Raw genomic sequence first — 21,091 nt, forward strand, 5'->3', positions numbered from 1 at the left:
CATTTCTAGACATCTATCAGATTTGTATGTTAAAGACAGTCAGCTTCTCTCTTTTTGGTCCGTCTGAAATGGAGAGAGGAGGGAATCACAGCCCGTAGTTTCCATGGAAACACCATCTGGTACGCGATGGAGCTGAATTATATTTCTCTGTTCATACGTGTGTGTGTGTGTGTGTGTGTGTGTGTGTGTGTGTGTGTGTGTGTGTGTGTGTGTGTGTGTGTGTGTGTGTGTGTGTGTGTGTGTGTGTGTGTGTGTGTGTGTGTGTGTGTGTGTGTGTGTGTGTGTGTGTGTGTGTGTGTGTGTGTGTGTGTGTGTAGACTTGTTGTTTGCATGTTGTGACGTTATTTGGCAACGTGGTGTCTGTAGGCACTAATGGTGCTGGTTCCTCCCCACTAAACCAGAATCCTAATTTAATAAACTAACACAGAGTAAGTTAATAAACATTCAATCCAACTGTTCACCAAACTAAATTGGATATATATATATATATATAATATATGTGCAAGTAAGCTTACGGACAGAGCTTTTCCCTGTTTACTGCTCTGTTCATATGAGAAGCTCGTCTGCACGGGTCGCCATGGCAACAGCATGTGTGCTGTCTGCTGCCGCTCCCTCCCTCCCTCCCGCCCTCCCTCCTCCCCTCCTCTCTCCTCTCACTCGCTCTTTCTCTCTCCAGTGTCTTTGCTCCACCCTTCACCCGGTGGCATTTACTCCCGTGGGATCTGACCACAGACAAAAGAGGGAGATGCGAATCCTGCAAACATTGATGCTCATCAATGCTAGGACCGTGATGCATGACCGAGTATTGCTCATGCACCCGTGGGTTTTGTTAGAATAAGGTTTAATTCGCTAACCTGGTATCTGATACTCTTAATTCATTCAGATCTCTGAGTGCCTTTGTACTCAAATGTACTTCTACACATCACAGTATTTTCCTCAGCATGTTTAGGGATGTAAGAACCTGCCTCATATTGGTGTTTATTTTGCAGCGGGGGTTCTGATAGTCCTCTTGACCCTTGAACGTTGACCCTGATGCTGAGCCAAAGCAGTCGTTTAGAAGCCAGGTTTGCAAGATGATGTGCGATTACATCTCAATAAAAAAACAAAAGTATCACTCATGTGATCTGATTGGAGGACTAAACATTATAAAAATGTGAGATTACATAATGAGATCCAGGAGGTGGGCTTGAATGTAGTGTGTGCATAGTATATAGTGTTTAATTTTTGCTCTGTATTCCATCACATTAGATTTATAATTAAACAATAATTATGAGATTGAAGCTCACTTTGAGCCATACAAATATTTGGGGTAGTTTACATGCATAATGGTTGGACAGTTTAGTATACATTGTGATCCTTTTTTATCTATTTCACCCAAATTTAAAAAATAGTTTGTCTGTCAGTCACCTGACTTTATTTCGACTAAGCCTTTATTTTACTTTTCGCACCAGACGAAACGCAAAATAAATCCCCAAAAGAAGTCTGAATCAATGCAACATAGGCCTGAAAGAGGTTCACCAAGAACAATTTCAAATGTCTGCTGATGTCTTTAGGTTTGGACTTGTCTGCGAAGGATTTATATTGTTGTTTATTTGTATCTAACAGTCTGTGGTTTCTCCGCTGCTTATCTGATGTGGATGCAGCATCCTCAAATTAAACCTGGAAAATGTCTCGTGAACCTCACGACCTCATTTTATTCCAGTGTCGTGGACAACTGAGTCAAAACAACCAAATGTCACTGTTCTCACACTCACAGACTATGCTCTGTGTGTGTGTGTGTGTGTGTGTGAGGGGGGTCAAGGCCTCAGATGGAGGGGTGTGGTCTCTCACCCTCACCCTCCCCACACAACCTCCTTTAAACATTGCTCCATTATCCTTTGTTCTTTTGTGTATGATAAGAGGAAAAAAGTGAATGACTCTCGTGTCAGTTGAATGTGGCAACATAAGAAGTGTGTTAAGATGTGGTTAATAACTACTTGTGTGTGAGAGAAAGAGGGTGTGAAGAGGCTGGAGAGAGTGTGCTGTCAATGGTAAATGAGTTTAGGTTTGCTGGTCTGGCAGGGACACAGAGAAGCCCTGTTAATATTCCTGGGGTGTCTGTGAATATGTGAATATGTGTGTGTGTGTGTATGTGTGTGTCCCTTTCACTCCCATTACACACACTCATAGTCCTGCCTCCGCACTGGCTGCAACACTATGATGTCATCTTTTGTCTGATTGGCTGTGAAGCTGCTGAAGGAAGGAGGAGAGAGGGAAGGTAGAGAGGGAGAGAAAATGCCGGCACTTGTGTGGGTGTGGGGGGTTTTGGCCAGCGGTCTGAGGTGTATGCAGCTTTAGCCTCATCATGACGGGTGTGTGAGGTGTGTGTCTGTGTATGGTACTGCTCGAAGAATAGGGGGGACCCAAATACCACGCCCTCCCAGAAGCATGAAGCGACTGATCTGCCAGCGGATCTGTGACTGTGAGTGCTTTGATGGATTTGTGTGTGTTGGGAGGTGTGTGTGTGTGTGTGTGTGTGTGTGTGTGTGTGTGTGTGTGTGTGAATATCGTTTCACGGCTACAGATGTGTGTCTGCATCTTTACATTTCTGCTGAACATTTACTGAGCGTGACCAAAAAAGTCTCTGCAATCTCTGTGAACATATAGCTTGAATGTACACGCACACACGCATGCCTGTCAATTTGGTTTTGCGTGCGTATCTGTGTGTGCGTATCTGTGTGTGCGTGTAGGTAAGCATGATGTACGAGTCAAGGTGTAGGGTGGTGGCTTTGGCGCATTTCATTTACGGCTGGTTGTCAGAGCGACCAGAGCGAGATTGTATTTTTATGCCAACAGTTTCATCTCCACAGTCGACGTGTGTGTGTGTGTGTGTGTGTGTGCACATGTGTCTTCACATATAGTCTTCCTCAATTGTTTTGCTGGTAGATGTACGTTAAAAATGCTGCGATGTTGTTGCCAGCGTGTCTCAAGTTCCCATGCTGGCTTTCTAGCTAGCCTCATGCAGATTGAGGGTTTTGGGCCGCAGAGTCACGGGTTGTTGGGTCGACATCTTGATCATCGTCTGTGTTTCTGGGCTCCAAGAAGTGAACGTATATATCTGTGTCGGTTTGTCTTCCTCCGCTTTCCAGATACGTTTGTAATGAGAATTGATTCCGAGATTCCTGACTAAGCACTTTATGGCATCACCATCCTCTGTTCTTTTCCTCTCGTTCTTTCAAACGACAACACACTCTTATGCTCAACATAAAAAAGGAAATAAAATCCAGGGTTTGAATAATCTATATGTTTTCGGTTAATATTTCAGAAACCAGATTTCAACATGCTAATTGAGAGTAGATGTCGAGTCTTTTTGTCGGTATGATTATTTTCTGATAGGTAATAATGACTCATGCCGGCACTGAATAAATAAAATCCTTGTTCCTGGGTGTTTCGACTAGTTATGGCGTGTGCGTGATGATAATAATCAGTAACAATCCTTCCTCTGGATTTGACTCGATAACAATGTTTTCTAGGACTTTTCAAAAGTTTGAAACACACTTTTCCTTGCCTGCAGGGCGGATGGTAACACTCTTCTCTCTGTCCTCTCCTTCCAGATCGTAGTTTTGAAGATGATGACAGTGTGGATGGGAATCGTTCTTCTGCCGCCCAGGCTGCCTTCAAGGTCCCAAAAGTTCCCAAGAAGCCTGCAGAGTCCTCTTCTGCACGCAGGCCCAGCGCTACCGGTGGCAAGCTTGGTATTTAACTTCCTCTACATTTACACACAAACAATGAATGTAGTATTACTCGTGTTACTGGTGGTGAGTGCATAGGGACCGACTAGTGGGGCTGTGAGGCGACATCACACGACATGGCGGTCTCTCTGCGACACTCTCCGGTTCTTATTAGCCTCATATCTGTGGTTGACTCCGGCCTGTAGAAACGGTTTAGAGCCTTCCCGTTGAGAGAGCCTCCTCTACGTCCAGCCTCCTTCCTGCTGTAGATGGCCCGTTTGCTTCGTCTTGATTCTATTATTGTATTGATTTCTGCCGTGTCTTCCTCTCTATTGGACGAAAGCTATGTTCTCACGGACATGCAGCCAATTTCCTGCTGCCTGCTGATGCATCTGTGTCAGCAATGTCACTAATACATGCAAGCGCGTGCTGGGTATTTTTTACTTGCACTGAACAACAGCTCAAAGCCTTAATCTTGTTAAGTTTAATATGATGAAAAGAAAAATGCCTGACCCTTTGCTGAGGATTTTTTTATTTTAAAAAATCTGAATTTGAATGAGTTTTTGTCTAGCTTGTACTGTCAGACGGGTTTCCATGATGGCGGCGCAGAGAGGCCAGTTCCTCTGTTTTTGCATTTAAATGACAGTATACACACGAATGCAAGGCTCAGACAGAAGACAGATATTTCATTTTTTTCCCATAAACTGGCAAAAAAAGGTCTCAAGCTTGAAATATCCCAAATCTGTTTGTTTGCAAAGGTAGTTCTATAATTGTGGAAGCCTTCCCTTTCAACATTAGTATGATTATTGCAGTCATAACTGCTCACCCATGATCATGTCTATTCTATAAAGCTGGTAATAAAAAATAATTAAAAATGGTGATGGAGTGCCGTTAGCTGAGCGTCATAACGAGGCGGCGACCACGTTACTCCCCGAGAATAGGATACTGTCTGCAGATAGCCTGCCGGCCCCATCGATGGACACGTCTCTGTAGAACAGCCTGAAATATGAACCCCGGGAGAAAGGAGGAAAGGATGTATTTCTCTGCATTGTTTCCTCCATGTATTCCTTCGGCCTCTCCTCCTGTGAATGTCTTCTCTTTATCACGTGTCACTTAATATAGCAATGAAATATTATCATCCCCTCAGCTAGTCAATGCTCACTTTCTTCATCTTTTATTTTTTATTTTTCTTCCTTTGTCTCGTCTTCCAATCTCCTCTCTGCTCCTTGAGTAAGGAGTTGTAGGAGGTGTGGTCTACAGAGCATCCAGTCCCCAGAGAAATGTAATTGACATGGCCATTAGTGCCAGGAAGTCCATTAGGAACACGGGCAGCTCCCACTAACTTGCCTGCGTGGGTGTGATTGGAAGTGTGCTTGTGTGAAACTAGAATCAGAACAGAAATCTGAAGCCACACATGCTGTCGTACAAACATACACAGACCTATTTATAAATTGACTGCTCTTATTTTCTAGTGTCCAAGGAAAGTGCAGGGGGAGTTGATGAAGAGGACTTCATTCGAGCTTTCACAGATGTGCCCACTGTCCAGGTACACAACACACGGCAGAATAAATACACATTCATCTCATCTGATAACCCAATTTGACGGGCTATGAAGGCCATACTTGCTGAGACTTGTCCTTCACATATTTGCTCTGCTCCTTTCCTTCTCTCCTGATTTCCTGTCTCGCTGCAGATTTACTCATCGAGGGATCTTGAAGACAACCTGAATAAGATCCGGGAGATCTGCTCTGATGAAAAACATGACTGGGACCAGAGAGCCAACGCTGTCAGTATTTTCACCTTAACGCTCATACCTTTTTCTCTTATATATATTAATAAAACTCCATTTTTTAAAACCGATTATGATTGTTGTGTCTGTTTGTTGTTTTTGTTTATTATAACAGATGAAGAAGGTCCGCTCACTGCTGGTGGCAGGCGCGACGAATTACGACTGTTTCTACCAGCATCTCCGGCTACTGGACGGAGCCTTCAAACTGTCCGCTAAAGACCTGCGCTCACAAGTTGTCCGAGAGGCCTGCATCACTGTGGCGTGAGTGTTGATTACAGATACAGCTGTTGGCCTGATGTGCAGTGAGAGGAATCAAGAGAACCTGTACAATCCTCGGCTTTGTCAAAAAACAGTTATTCACTTCTCCCTTTATAACACACTCAGGCGTTTAGTTCATAGGGAACAGTACGGTGACACTTATTGAACTTTACTATGACGTTTGCCACAGTTTTGACTGGTGTTTATAGCACATGGTGTTTATTATAGCACATGGTGTGTTTTTGTAGCTACCTTTCATCAGTGCTGGGGAATAAATTTGACCATGGAGCGGAAGCTATTGTTCCCGTTCTGTTCAACCTCATCCCCAACTGTGCCAAAGTCATGGCCACCTCCGGTATGTTGGCTATTCGCATCATCATACGGGTGAGTTTTGCAAAACAAGCGTATACAGTCTTTGTGGTCAGTGTTACTGTTGTTGTCTGATGACTGGGTCATTCTCCCTTTCACATCGTCCGTGCTCTGCTTGCCCTCTGCAGCACACCCACGTCCCCCGGCTCATCCCCCTGATCACCAGCAACTGCACATGCAAGTCTGTGGCTGTCCGAAGGTGAGTCGAGAACAAAGGCTCTGGTGTTGACACTGCAGGGATAAAAGGCCTTTTTAGTATTGAGCAGGTCACAAATAATTACCAGCTTTGAAGTCATACAACATGTTAATAGTGTTGTGAAGTAATGTGTGTTTTTCTAATAAGAACGATAACAATTGGTCCTCTCCAGGCGCTGTTTTGATTTCCTGGAACTTCTGCTCCAGGAATGGCAAACCCACTCTCTGGAGAGGTGAGTGTTCTAACAATGTTTTAAACCGGCGATTCTACTTGCTCAAACTTAATGCACCTTTTTTTGGTACATATGTGGCTCTCCCTTGCAGGCACACGGCAGTTCTGGTTGAGAGCATCAAGAAGGGACTTCGAGATGCAGACTCGGAGGCTAGAGTAGAGGCTCGCAAGTAAGACACACAGGCATTTCTGAAAATGTAATTACATTCAAGACAAGTAGTGTTAAATATCTCACTACCTTCCTTTTCCTTTCTGGACTCCTCGATTCTTCTATTTTGCCTCCTCTATTATCGTCTTTCTACCTCATCCTTATTTCTTTCCCTTTAACTTTTCCGTTTGCCTCCTGTCATCCCTCCTCCTTTCATTCTCTGTCCCACCTCCGTCTTCCACTGCTGTCTCTCTCAGGGCCTACTGGGGTCTGAGGAACCACTTTCCAGCGGAGACCGACGCTCTCTACAACTCCCTGGAGCCATCGTACCAGAAGATCCTTCAGTCCTGCTTGAAGAGCTCTGGCAGCGTGGCCTCTCTTCCCCAGAGTGACCGCTCCTCGTCCTCCTCTCAAGAGAGCCTCAAGTAATCAATGCTCAGCTATCATTTACCCTCTATAGTTCACTTTATACATCTAGGTTTACCTTAAGAGCACGTTTGAGTCTTGAAAATTAAGATTGATGACACTTTGACAGGAACCAATTTGAGAAATCCATTTGTCAGACTCCATGTGTGGACCTACTGCTGCACATGGATCAGATCACCTCAATTTACTTTTCTCCTCCAATCTCTCCTATCCAAAAAGGCTAATAGTGATGGATGAATGTCAAAGACCAAATCTCCAGTAACTTCCACCAGTGTTAAAGCTTCGCAGCCTCTGCTTTGTCTTTTACTGGCAAACTTATTACTAATTTTTGTTATTTACTTGCTGTAAGTAAAAAGTGTTTAGTATGGCTTTGCCTTTAGAGAAAAAGCAGTATTATAGTGCTGACTAAAAGTAAACGTATATATTATGATTAGGGCTGTGAAACGATTAAAAATTGTAATCAAATTAATCACCGGTTTCTGTGGATTAATCATGATTAATCACATATTACCGATATTCTCGGTATATTTTTGTGAGAACATAAAGATTTATGACAAAAGACGGATATATACATTTATACACAGGGGTGCACATAACTTGCTCACCAGTGTGCGCGCATCGCGGCTGAGCTCTGCCGCGCGAGCCGAGAAGAGTTGTTGACGGGGGGGGTCCGTCGTCTCTACAGCAGCATGTCATTTCTGTCTGCTGCTGTAGAGACGACCAACAACAGACGTATTGGAAGCTCATTCTGCGCATGCGCTAAATGCGGTAAAAAAAAAACTAATTAATCCTGTAATTTAATCATAACGCGTTATTTTTCACAGCACTAATTATGATATCATATATCTTGTTCTTATTCATATTCAAAGACAAATGTTATGTTAGAGGCTTCAGGGCACAGAGGACAACTCTTCTTTGGGATTTGATGTTGTTATGGACTGACCTTCTTTTCTCTCTCGGTCAGTCGGCCTCTGACTTCTAAATGGACAGCAACTCCAGGCCGAGGTGAGTCGGCACACTCGGCAGACACGCGTGCAATCTCTCTCAGCACATAATCTCATTTTACTCTCTCCTGTGGAAACACACAGACACTGTGACCAACATCAGCTCACACAGAGACATTTCCATCATTCTCATTTACATCTGCCTGTGTCCGTACAGCCACATCCTGTTGTGTTTATGTTACTGCACACATGTACGCACACACATGCGTATATGTGTCTGGCTGTTTGTTTACTTCTGTATGGTATTAGTATTGGGTAGTGTGGTGCCTGCATGTGTTTGTGACGTATTTATACCCTCATCACCTCCCATCCATTCTCCAACACACTCCTCCTCCTCCTCCTCCTCCTCCTGTCCAATCAGTCCCTGCGGGTTCAACGGGTGGGTTGCCGTCGGCCTCCCTGCAGCGATCCCGTAGTGACGTGGATGTTAATGCAGCCGCAGTCGCTAAGCACCGACACGTCGGCCAGACCAGGGTAACGGGGCGCCTGCCCCCTGGCGGCTACTCCTCACTGGGTAAGGGTCCTGCCTGTCAAGTTAGATGAGTCATCAGATGAGTCTGAGGAGTCGCCTCAAATCGGCTCAGAGGTCGTGCTGCTAAGGCTCGTGACAGGTTGAAGCAAAAGTTATCCTCGATATATAAGCTGGCCACATCTTCAGCCGGATGGATCTACACACTCACACACTCCAGTGCTTGGACTGGCCGCTCTCCTCTCCTCTCCTGCTGCCTCCTCATTGCCTGTTGATGTGTCCTGTACATGTGTTGAATATTGTCCGTGTGCATGTTCTGTTGATGAATATCGTCCTCTCTTGTCTCTATTTTGATGTTGACCACTGCATCTGCTCCCTTTTTTGACCAGATGCTCTGTAACTAATACAGACTGTGCTCTTCTCTCCCCCTCTCATTGTTGTGTTTTATTCTGAATACTTTTTTATTGTTTTGTGTTTCATGTTACTGACACTTGATCTTAATTTTCCCTTTTCTGGAATCCCATTTATTTGTGTGTCTTTTACTTTTAATAACCATTTGTATCAATCACTCCTTTTGTTTCCATGTGTTTCTTCCCTTTTCTTTCTTCCACTTTCTCTCTTTCCCACTAAAGATGATGCCTCTGATCAAACGGATGGTAAGATCATCTCACTTCGCTTCACCAGCAGCAACCTACTTATGCTTTATTTTTCTTTCTCTTCTTTTCCCTTTCCTCACTTCATGACACATATCAGCTTCTTTTGTTGCAGTGTGTGGCCACAGCGCCCCCTGCTGTCCAACCTATAGTCCACCCTCATTTGTATCACCTTCCTACTCATCACATGATGGATCAAATTAATTACACATCTAAGATCATCTTCTGCTTTGCTGCAGTTTAATCTTATCCAGAAAAGGTCTGACCAATAAGTTCTCGAGGCTTTAGGATACTTAGGATGTTTACGGTTAGTTATATTGCACACAGATTAGATTGAACTTTATTAAACTTTATTGACATTGCAGAGTCCAGATACTGAGACAACAAAATGCAGTTTAGCAACCAGACGTTCCAGATGGCAGTGTAGTGTACAGGATGCACAGTACTACATATATATATTACATACATAGATTCTAAAGGTACGATATGAATATGCCAATATACAGTATGAAACATGCAGGTGAAGTGTACATTTACAACCTGCTCCTTCTTTGTCTGTCTGTAGGGACCAGGTCAGACAATGGTAAGACTGTGGTTAGGTGTGCGTATGTGAGGGATGTTCTAGTTGGGAAAGTGGACTAAATTATGTTCAAATTAGTTTACATCTGCAGCGGAATCGCTAGGAATCAATATGTATTGAAATCCTTGAAGCGGCACCCTCAATTTAATCAGCACAAATGTAAAATAGAAAAATTGCCGATCACACATCCAACATCGATTGTGCTGATGAACCGGTATTTTCATAGAAGAATGGTGTGCATGAATTGCAGCTTTAAGCTGATTGGATGACGCTCTGATGATATCTATGAACTGTTGCAGTAATTTCTCACAGTAACCTGCACAATGTTGCAAGAAGCTCTTTGATATCGACATATAATCACTTCATACTGAACAAGTTACAGCACATTGGGTTCATTCATTGGTTGAAAATAGCAACTGTTTTAGATCAGCCTGAACCTCTCTGATATAGAGTCGACCATGTTGGACTTATGTATGCTATGAAATGTGTTTATTAAGACCTCTAATCGGTCAGAGTAACTCCTGCCTCCTTAACCCATCTCAGCCCCTGACTCCGACATGGGGGTGAACTTACACTTTAAAGATAAATAACTACGTAGTGATGGCTTGCTAATCCACTGAAGCATCCCTGGTGTATGCATCTGTGTGGTTGAGTGTTTAGTTTAGGATCTGATGTTCGTTCAGCCGCTTCCAGCATTAGTGGCTTGTGGTCAGCTGTAGTGCTTCTTGGCTTCTGGGCTTCAGCTGCAAACTAGATGTAACTAGATGTGTAGGAAGTGTAGCAGTGTGTGTGTGTGTGTGTGTGTGTTTTTGTTCATCAGTATTATTCCCTCTGCATAATACAGGCCGTGTACGTACCAAGCAGCCCTTGTCCACTGCCAGCAGCGTGTCCAGCCAGGTGGACTCAAGAGGACGCAGCCGCACTAAGATGGTCTCCCAGTCCCAACGTATGTACCCCCCCACCGGCACACGGCCGACTTAACCCAGCTGTGACTGGAGTGTTCTGGGTGTCGAGTCCACTTACCACATCACATAAACACAAACACAGCAATGGAGTGCGTGTTTGTAGTTTCTCAGACTCTTGTTGTAGAGTATCATTATTTGTTGCCTTCACGGTGACGATAAGCGTAAATGTTTTTGTACCTTCAGGTTCCGACGAATCCGATTGCACACCAGGTATTCTGTTTGTGTGTCGGAGTGTGTGTGTCTATCTGTGTACCACAGTGGGGATGGTGGTCCACCTGCTATCGCTCTCATTCTGATCAAGGTGTTTTGTGTAAAGAGGAGTGTGTTTTAATGTGTGTGTTTTTTCTATGCATGCCGTGTCTTCATCACTGAGTATGGTGTGGTGGACGGTTTATTTCCGCTGCTCTGTCATGTAGGGTTTTAGAAATACTCCAACAGACATGAAGGGACACAAGCCACTGAGCTAGTGACTGCTGCAACACATAAAGTGTATGTGTGTGTGTGTTTTCCAAGAAGACTGAAGTTTAAAAGTGGACATTGATTGTACCACTGCCCCAATTACATCTGGACATTTTGAGACCAAATGGAAGGCTTCTGATCAAAGGCCAACTCTCAGCGCAACAGACAGAAAAGTTACAGTCAGTATTCATTGCGGGGACAACGACTGTCTCTCGGCTCCGTGCTGCAGGGATGGAAACACGACATCAGGGTAGACGCACTGCCCCTTCTCCGCCGTAATGCTATATTATACGTGTTGAAGTAAATATGTAATCTATCAAATCAACAAGATTTGGACCAATATTATATGGAAATAAAATATACTAAACCCAATTCGTATGCTCTCCTCAAAGCCACCAGAATCAGTGAAACGGACTTAATTCAAACTTGACAGAAACTAAATAAAACGCAACAAAACCATTTAATCTTTCCACTTTTTCAATATTTACTAACTTTTCAAAAAGAAACGCCCTATTTACAGTTAGATTAGAAAAGCCACATAAAAACTGCATATTTGTGCTCATTTTGATGGGAAACGGTTTTCCCAGAAACAGCCGAACCGGCAGCTGAACCTCTAGAGGTGTTCTACGTGTGTGACGGTGTGTTTGGACTTTTCTTTAGTATATTTTCCTTGGAGGCATTTTCTTTTCCTCATTGTGAAGCGGCTTTGCTTGACACGTCTGCCAGCTGTCCCAACATGCACTGCTTTCCCCAGGCTATCATCTGCAGCTGGTACAGTGTGTGTGTTTGTTTTAGCAACATATTGCCAATACTTGTTTTCTCTTAAATAAATTGAGTGCTTCACCTTCATTCTTGATGTGGAACACCAGGATGCGCTCCCATCGTACTGTGCTCTGACTCCCATGACGCTTTTTTTGCGCTAACACATAATTCATCTGGTTTAATCTGCTATTCCTTTCCCCTCGCCTCTGCTTTCCCCCCTCCTCTCAACCAATGGGCTTAATGGCTCAGGATCTCAGTCTGCTACCCCTGTTGGTGGTAAGATTACAACACTACTTCTTTTTCCGCTCTTTTTTAATATCTTTAATGCCTTTCCTCTGTTGCCCTGCCTTTCCCCTCCTTCTCATGCACCCAGAAAAGTCACTGAAAGCTCCTCCCACTCTGGCATGCTGGGATTAGTAGTCACAGACTGTTAACATGGCTGTTCTATGATCATGCTAAACACACTGCTTTGGGAGCCTCGTGTTTCTGCACTCTGGGTAGTCTAAAGATCGAGAGCCTTTGTTTTTGCCTTAAAAAATGGAATTCAGTTCTATGATATTTATTTTTAGATACCAAACAAATAATTGTTGTTTCTATTTTATCAGTAGTCTCTCTAAAATTGGCATTTATAAAATCCACATTAATTAATCATAAGACAATTAAGATATTTATGAATCTGTAAATGTAAAAAGATGAGGAAAAGAAGGAAGTCTTTCAAATCTAACAACATGTCGAGAGGTGCAAGTCTTCCTTCCCACTAAAAGTATACAGCTGTATGTAGCAATTAAGTGTATTTATTTAGCTCTGTGTCACTAGGTACTAGAACGTAGAAGCATTCTTTTTTCAGGTAGTGTGTGAGTGACTTCATTTTAGTTTCTTCATGTGGAAGCTCTGCAGCTCGTTCCCCAAAAGTCTGTTCACACACTTCACATTCTGCTTCTTCTCAACTGTTTTGTCTTCAGGTAGTTAGTAATGTGAGTCGTTGTAGAGTTAGACACACGGTGAGCTTTGCAGTTGGAGATGGGATGACATGGGGAGGAGACATTTAAACCTCTGTTATCAAAAGTTATGTATTCATCTTGGACAAAATAACTGATTTAGCAAAAATAGGTGCCAACACTAAAATGTACTTGTCTTTTGGTTTTCAACTCTCCGAGCCCCATCAATCCTCTTTCCAACATCAAACATTGTAAAGTTAGCAATTTAAGTTCTGTGTATTTTAAAAAATGTGTAGTGAATGTTATTTCCAAACAAGTGTTTGGAAAGTAGTTCCACTAAGTAAAGGGCAGTAGCAACTGTCTTTTCAGTTGTGTGTATATACTAAACTTGCCATCTTTTATAAAGTAAGCCCCTCACATTAGAGGAGGGCTGCTTCTGTTCCTCTGCAGCTTTCCCGGTTAGATTCCTCTTGTTGCCGAAGCCGAGCTCTGACTTACTTTCTCCCTGTCTTAATGTTTCGTCCTCGTCTCTCTGAAGCTGGCAGTCGCAGTGGCTCTCCGGGTCGTGTGCTGACGAGTACGGCCCTGAGCACCATGAACTCAGGGGCCCACCGGGTGCTGGCGGGGTCCAGCGGGGACAAAACCAGACGCAGCCGTATCCCCCGTAGCCAGGGCTGCTCCAGAGACTCTTCCCCCACCCGCCTGTCAGTTGGTCAGTAAACAATTACTGTTGGCACAACTGTTTTCTGTTTTATCTGCATCCGTTTTTCACAACAGCTCAGATGCTATATGATGGTTTGGTGATAAAACTCCACTTCAGACACTCAGTGGTCCTTGAGGAGTAGCACACGCAATCGTCCTCATACACTTTGATCTCAACTTTCCCCCCCTCCTGCTCCCTTTCCTCTTTTCTTCCTGCCCCTGGTGCTTCTGTGCCGTAGCTCCTTCCAGTATTAGTTCCATCTACAACGGAGCAAGCAGAGGAGGTAAGGCTCCGACCTCGACCGGACTATTCTCCTATCCATCTCTTAACCTCAATCCATCTATTTGCATCTTAAAATCATCCCTCATTCTTTATCTCCATCCTTCACTACAAATCTTACAATCCCAATCCCACCATCAAGCCTCATAGAGCGATCCTCTCTAACCGGTCTCTGACTTTATGGCTGCTCTGTTATGGTGATGGGTGCCCATGATCAGCAGATCCTCCCTGTCTTCACTAACCTGTTGTGAGTGGCCGAGAGATGAGCCTCTAGCAGGATCAGTGGAGCTGCATCAGGGCTTTGTAACCCCCTGGCAGGCTGTGGTAACCCTGATTGGCTGGGTAGATGCTGAAGCTGACCAACAGAGCGATGAACGGTGAAGTTGATTGTGATGCTGCTGGATGAAAAAGCAGATCCTCCCCTCCCCCATCCCTTGATCGCTTGATTCATCTCAAATCACTCCTTTCCTGTTCTGTGTGTTTGTGTGCGACCTGCAGGGTGATGGCCCGAGTGCACGTGATTATCACACATTGTTTGTATTAATGTGAGCAGTCCTGTTCTTCTTTTGGGTGCATCTCAACTAGAGCTGAGTCGATTAGTAAATCAACATTACATTTCACTATTATATTGAACCAAAATGTCATATGTGACTGTTAGTTGGGCAAATCAATTTAAAGAGGTTTTGGGGCACTTTTGATGGGTGCCGTATTTGTGGACAGTTCATAGACGAGCTGAAACGATGAGGCCTTGCGTGCAAATAGGAAGTGACTCAAATGTGTTGAGATGCTCCCTGGGAGCCGACTGCTTGCATTCTCTCGTTTGTCTCCCTCTCACTTTCGCCTGTTCTGTCTTATTCATGTCTTTATCCGTGTACCGTCCCCCCTCTCTTTCTCTTTTGTCCCTACTCATGTTCGTCTTTCTTCTTTGTCTTTTTGATGTCCCTTCCCGTTGTCCTCCGTGTTCTTACTACCACTTCTCTTCCCTCCGCTGCTCCTCCTTCCCCTGTTTCCCCACTCATCCTTCCCTCTGCTGCGGTGTTGTAACCCGGGGGACGTTAGCTCGGGGCAGTCGTATCCCTCGGCCCAGTATGAGTCAGGGCTGCAGCAGAGAGGCCAGCAGGGAGAGCAGCCGCGACACGAGCCCTGTTCGCTCCTTCACTCCCCTTGGTGAGTAGCCAGTTGTAGACCGATAACGCAGGAGGGATGACGAGTAAACTCAGAATGATCAAAAGAGACAAGAAATATTTTCGTTTACATTAAGTTCGCTCAAAAAAAGGAAACTTAGGCATTTATTGACCTTTTAGAGTCTGTTTAAACTAAATCCCAACAGTATAACAAGTTGAGGGTGATTTAAAATCTGAAAAACAATCACATGCATGTTTTTCAGCCTTTCTTTCTATTCTCACACCTTGTTCGATCTGTGTGTGTGTGTGTGTGTGTCAATTGGGTTTGCGTGTGTGCGCATGCATGTGTGTGTGTGGTCGCGTGAATGTTAAACTCTGTATGTGTGTTTTAATCTTGGTTGCAGCATCACGAAGCTACTCTCGCTCCACCGGAGCTCTCCACACACCTGACACTTTTGGGGCTGCAGGTGAAGGCTGAGTACTACTTCTCCGTACCTCACCCACCCACGTCGCCTTTATTTGTGTTCGTTCGCTCACCTGTTTTCTTTTTGTTCTCTTTGGTACTGAGCATCTTCCCTAAATGATATGCATTTTTTCTCTTGTCCATCAGTTTTTTCTTATTTATTTATTTGTATATTCTGCTCCAGGATGTCGAACCTTCCAGTGGAATTGCATGTTTCCGCCCTTTAAGTTTCCAGTTGACAACCATTCTGCCAGTTTGACCATTTGTTTTCTTTATTTAGCTTTGCCTCTTTCCTGCAAGGCCAACATGTTCCTCCGTGTGTTCAGTCAATCATACTTTCTCCCCCAGCAGCTCCTGCAATGTCACCTAACAAGTCATCTCATCCCCATTGGAAATGTGTGTGTGTGTGGTTTGAGAGTGGATGAAGAAGAGAATGGAGGATCATCAGCGGACGAGTGAGAGAAGAGAGTTAGCCATCTCTGGTCTTAAGTCTAACATGTATTCTCTCTTTACTTCCACTCTTTCTATCTGTCTGATTGTCTCCAGGAGGATCAAGTTTTGGCATCAGCCAGTCCAGTCATCTCTCTTCTTCAGTCAGCGCCATGAGGGTCCTCAACACGGGCTCAGATGTAGAAGAGGCTCTCGCCGATGCTCTGGTATTAAAACACATACGACACACTTAAGAACACATAATAACTCTGCTCACATTTCAGTAAGCTGTCACCATGCGCAGCTCACGTCTCCTGGAGTTTGTGTGTGTGTGTGCGTTAACTAACCCCTGGTTCTGCCTCTGTTTAACGCTGTCAGCTGTTGGGAGACATGCAGTCCAAGGTCAGCTTCTTCTCCTGCCTCTTGCGTGTGTGTGTGTGTGTATTTGTGTGTGTGGTCAATAAAGCAGGTGTGTGAGTGATGTTTTCTGCCTGTGCCTGGTATTACTCTTACTGTCTTCATTTTCAGCTTAATTTCATCTCCTTTGGATTTCTGTCCTCCACCCGCAGAAGAAGCCAGCACGGCGGCGATACGAAAACTCCAGCATGTACTCTGACGATGACGCCAACAGCGACGCATCCAGCGCCTGTTCGGAGAGGTCTTACAGCTCCAGGAACGGAGGAGCCATCCCCACCTACATGAGGCAGACAGAAGACGTAGCTGAGGTTGGCGCCAACAGCAGCCAAATAGTCACTAGGCCAAACAACAGGACACTTTCCTTCACTAGATAAACTATAGCGCATCTTGTCTTGTCGGCAGATGTTTCCTCTACTCAGTATGTCTTGTCTACATACTGCACATACAAGTCTTGTTAAGTTCTTTCAATATTTTTTAATAGAATTGTTTTCTTAGTGCCTATATAGAAGTCTTTGTGGTTCTTCCCAGGTGCTGAACCGCTGTGCCAGTGCCAACTGGTCAGAGAGGAAGGAAGGGCTTTTGGGTCTCCAGGCGCTGCTGAAGAACGAACGCATCCTCAGGTCAGCCACAGACCGGGCAGGCACGTTTTTAAAGATTAAATTCATTGTTGGTTTTATTCTAAGTGTGTGTTTATGATCTGCAGTCGGGTGGAGCTAAAGCGGCTCTGTGAAATCTTCACCCGGATGTTTGCAGACCCTCACAGTAAGGTATGACTGAATACTGCCAAGTACTCACACAAACATGCACAGCTCTCACTCATTGACAATATCATAATAGATTCATCATTCACCCACTTTTTTTAACTTTATTTCCAAGTATTTTGTTTACCCCCACCAACCTTCACTGTACCGGATTCTGCCAAAACAAACACAAGGATCTCTTTGTTAACGCACACAGTAACGTTTCAACACTCAGATGTTAATTATTATTTTTTTATACGTATTGAAATAAAGGTCAGGATAAACATGTCAAACTATATTCTCAGTTGTACACTCACATGGATATTTACACTCCAACATAATCACAGGCATGCAGAGTGTGTGATGGACTGTTGTCTAACGGCATGTCACGCCTGAGTTTACGTGTGACCTCGCACCTCTCCGCCGCCCTGTGGGATTGCTCTGTCCCTGCAGCCAGCCCACTGGCTGTGCTCACTGCATTCACTGGCGCTCCCTCTCTTTGCCCTCCCTCCCTGCAATCTGATGCGACGACACTGATCGCACACACACTCGGACGCACTTAAATATAGATATATGCGCAGACTCGGTCTGACGGCTCCTCTCTGACTAACCAGCTGCGTTTCGTCCTCTATAACATTGCCACTTTTCTTTCGGCGTTCTCGAGTGCCCGTTGTCTCACACATGCCGTAAGGTGTGTGAGCCCCACTCCGTCCCCCTCGTATGACGTTTGACGATTTGATGAATTTCAGCGAGATTCCGGCAGAGTGTACGGCACGGCAGAATCCGGTATAAGCTCAGCCTCCTTCAAGGTACTGCATCTCACCCTGGATCCATCCCCTGCCTCCATCTATCTATCACACCATCCTCATTTCTTTCTCATCCCCCTTGTTTTTTCAACGTCTCTGTTATTTTTCCTAGTGTGCACAAAACATCTCTTTACATTTCAATAAATGTTGTTGCTCTTATTTATTTGCCTCTTTTTTCAATTTTTAACATTTTTGGGGATTGAAAGTGGACTGAAATTCAAGATTTCTCGCGTACACACAGGCGCTGAGTTCATTCACATATTCTTCGTCAGGATGCTAACAGATGTGTCTCTCTCTCCCCTCCATGCCACCTCACTCTGGAACTCTCTGTAGAGAGTAAGTTTGACCAATCAGTGTTACTGTATTCACACATTGTGTTTGGATGAAATTCTCTCTCACTAACCTTCCTCACAGTACAGCTGCTTGTAACGACTCTTTCCTGCTGAAACCAACCACCAGCATGTCGAGATGGTGACCACATGCTGTCTGATTGGTGTTTGTTGATTCTTGTCTCATTTTGGTCATCTTCCAATATTGTTTTTCATAATTTGATGACGGTGATTAATGTTAAATTGGTGATTGGGAATCAAAGTGTGACGCTGCAATAACGAGTGAATAACCACTAACTCTACAATGGGAACTAATGCTACTCTCACACAATACTTCAGCATAACCTCCCTGCATGCTGTAATAACACTGTAAATGCAGGACTACGTGTATGCATGCATGTGTACATGAAACAAGTGAATTGTTGAGCGACTGAGTCCCTGTGTGACCCAAACCTTCTGTGTGTGTTTAGGTGTTCAGTATGTTCCTGGAGACGCTGGTAGATTTCATCCACGTCCATAAGGAAGATCTGCAGGACTGGTTGTTCGTCCTGCTCACACAGCTGCTGAAGAAGATGGGAGCTGACCTGCTGGGCTCCGTACAGGCCAAAGTTCAGAGAGCCCTGGATGTCACACGGTGAGTGGCACACTATCACAGTTGAGGCTGGCCCTTAAGGCATATAAATGACCCATGGGTAACTTAAGTACCCTAACCTTTGAAAATAGGATGCAGAACAAAACCATTTAGGTCCACCGACTAGTTTGTGCTTAGATTATTTGTTACTTATACCACGGTCAAAGTAAATACTCAATTCTGATTGGCTGCGAGATAACGGACACTAACTAATTAGTTCCAGTGAAACTGTCGCTGATGTTGATATTGATTTGTGAGCAATCACAAGGCTGGATAGCTAGCTAATGTTATTGTTCAACATACTGGAAACTTATATTTACAATCGTACGCCATGTTAATGACGGAGTCTTGCTAGCACAACGTTAGCTTTAAGGTTGTTCTTTTTACTGTAGTAACTCCATGAATGTCGTTTCCATTGAATAACCTAATAGTCTGTGACCATGGAAACAGAGAATTGGCTTCAGAAAAACCACAAAGTTAATACAAAAATAAATGAATGGTCTTAATTGTTTTCTGTGACCGTGGTATAAGCAGCGTTATGCCCTTTGAGTTGTCCATATTTAGGAATTAATGGCCAGAGAGGCAACCTCCGAGAGGCCTTCCTGTCGTCCTTTAAAGAAGGGATAACATGTTCGTCATTGTGAAATAAACCCAGACAGTTTTAGCTCGTGTCACAAATGATCTTGACCGTGTTTTCTTTGGCCTGAAGGATCTGCTCACCCTGTCGGGGTTCATTATCTCTTATGTAATGCACGTCTTGTCGGGCAATTCTTCATATACAGGCTGTCTTCTATGCCTTGAAAAATGAATTGTTTACTCTGACTTTTTATATTCACATAGTCATTTTTCTCATGAGATGAGTTTCCATTGTAAATGTAATGTTTTTTTCCCCCTCTGACAGGGAGTCTTTTCCCAATGACCTTCAGTTTACTATTCTCATGAGGTTTACTGTGGACCAGACACAGACACCCAACCTCAAGGTAAATTACATGTTCATATTCATATATATATATATATAGTGTGTGAATAAATGAGGAAGAGTGCGGAGTGAGTGACGGCCTGAGTTGAGGAGGGCTGAGGAGGAAGGATGGTTGTAAGGCTGGAAACTTAAGGATTGTGTAACCTTGGCTGTACTGATGTCAGTGATGTGACCTCTCAAAATCCATGAATCCTGGGCTGTGATTGGACAGCGATTGATCAAGCTTCTCCATATACTTTTTGCTCTGCTACAGTGTGGACACTCCCTTCAAGCTTCCCTCCTCTAACTTATCGTACTTTCCACCTCACTAACCCTTCTGTTGGGGCAACCTCTCGCCTCACCAGGATCACCTGTCCCTCCCACCACTTACCTTTGACTTCATCCCTCCTCCTTGCTCTCCTTAACCCCTTTATCTCTGTCATTCGGCCTCCTCCCACTGCCCCATTCTCACAACTTTTTCATTTTCTCCCTGGTTTTTTCCGCTTCCTCTAGGCTTGGGCAATGAAATATATTTACAGTATCACAATTTCACCCCTTTACAGAAATATGCATTTTCTTTAAGACTAACATGTTCTTCATTTGGCTTGGCAAAATGTTGCTGCTGTTTAAAACTTTCTTTTTAATTTAAGAGATTGCTCGCTGATGCTTTGTATTATTGCTCTCAGCTGTGGTTTTTGTAGTCACACATTCCAGGTAGTGAGAAGACGTGGCCACTTAAAGCACAGCTTTGCATCGTGGACCTACTCTGTGACCTGATAGTCATAAAACATTGTTCTCAGAGTCTGATGGCTCATAGCGACCTCTCAGCAATATGATGATGATAATAAATATATATATATATATATATATTAGGGCTGTGAAACGATTAAAATTTTTACTCGGATTAATCACAGGTTTTTGTGGATTAATCATGATTAATCACATATTACCGATATTCTCGGTATATTTTGTGAGAACATAGAGATTTATGACAAAAGACGGATATATACATTTATACATTCTTCTATACAATGGTGCTGCAACTCAGCAGTTATTTAGCAGTTTTCTTCCATATGGAACATTAATACATCTTCATCCTAAACAGAATGTTTAAACCTCCTGTTACCTTTCGGGTCAATTTGACCCCATTCAATGTTTAATGTCGGTGTTCTTTGGGGTCAATTTGACCCCAGGCTGTTTTTCACTGTGTCAAACATATCAGAAATATCAACTTTTTTATTTATTTAAAGGGCTA

At 43.8% G+C, this 21,091-nt stretch overlaps 1 protein-coding gene across 17 annotated transcripts in view; it reads left to right on the plus strand.

The window, feature by feature from the left end:
* The window catches only part of clasp2 (cytoplasmic linker associated protein 2), a 53,007-nt gene that overhangs the window by 23,768 nt on the left and 8,148 nt on the right, over nt 1–21,091 (plus strand). For 2 of the 17 annotated variants that reach the window (XM_056421931.1, XM_056422017.1), the window contains 27 exons: nt 3,594–3,734; nt 5,183–5,256; nt 5,404–5,496; nt 5,615–5,760; nt 6,006–6,141; nt 6,255–6,325; nt 6,495–6,554; nt 6,646–6,723; nt 6,959–7,126; nt 8,092–8,132; nt 8,493–8,645; nt 9,233–9,256; nt 9,819–9,836; nt 10,678–10,779; nt 10,982–11,008; nt 12,269–12,295; nt 13,496–13,669; nt 13,899–13,943; nt 14,999–15,106; nt 15,468–15,530; nt 16,073–16,182; nt 16,334–16,357; nt 16,525–16,680; nt 16,901–16,992; nt 17,076–17,139; nt 18,718–18,881; nt 19,780–19,858. In XM_056421931.1, coding sequence (XP_056277906.1) covers nt 3,594–3,734; nt 5,183–5,256; nt 5,404–5,496; nt 5,615–5,760; nt 6,006–6,141; nt 6,255–6,325; nt 6,495–6,554; nt 6,646–6,723; nt 6,959–7,126; nt 8,092–8,132; nt 8,493–8,645; nt 9,233–9,256; nt 9,819–9,836; nt 10,678–10,779; nt 10,982–11,008; nt 12,269–12,295; nt 13,496–13,669; nt 13,899–13,943; nt 14,999–15,106; nt 15,468–15,530; nt 16,073–16,182; nt 16,334–16,357; nt 16,525–16,680; nt 16,901–16,992; nt 17,076–17,139; nt 18,718–18,881; nt 19,780–19,858 — 2,438 coding nt within the window. Of the gene's footprint in view, nt 1–3,593; nt 3,735–5,182; nt 5,257–5,403; nt 5,497–5,614; nt 5,761–6,005; nt 6,142–6,254; nt 6,326–6,494; nt 6,555–6,645; nt 6,724–6,958; nt 7,127–8,091; nt 8,133–8,492; nt 8,646–9,232; nt 9,257–9,818; nt 9,837–10,677; nt 10,780–10,981; nt 11,009–12,268; nt 12,296–13,495; nt 13,670–13,898; nt 13,944–14,998; nt 15,107–15,467; nt 15,531–16,072; nt 16,183–16,333; nt 16,358–16,524; nt 16,681–16,900; nt 16,993–17,075; nt 17,140–17,861; nt 17,922–18,251; nt 18,255–18,717; nt 18,882–19,779; nt 19,859–21,091 lie in introns of all 17 variants that reach the window. The other 15 variants (XM_056422022.1, XM_056421932.1, XM_056421937.1 and 12 more) reach the window with 15 other exon arrangements.

Source organism: Pseudoliparis swirei, chromosome 1, assembly GCF_029220125.1.
Source record: "Pseudoliparis swirei isolate HS2019 ecotype Mariana Trench chromosome 1, NWPU_hadal_v1, whole genome shotgun sequence".
Classification (NCBI taxonomy): domain Eukaryota; kingdom Metazoa; phylum Chordata; class Actinopteri; order Perciformes; family Liparidae; genus Pseudoliparis; species Pseudoliparis swirei.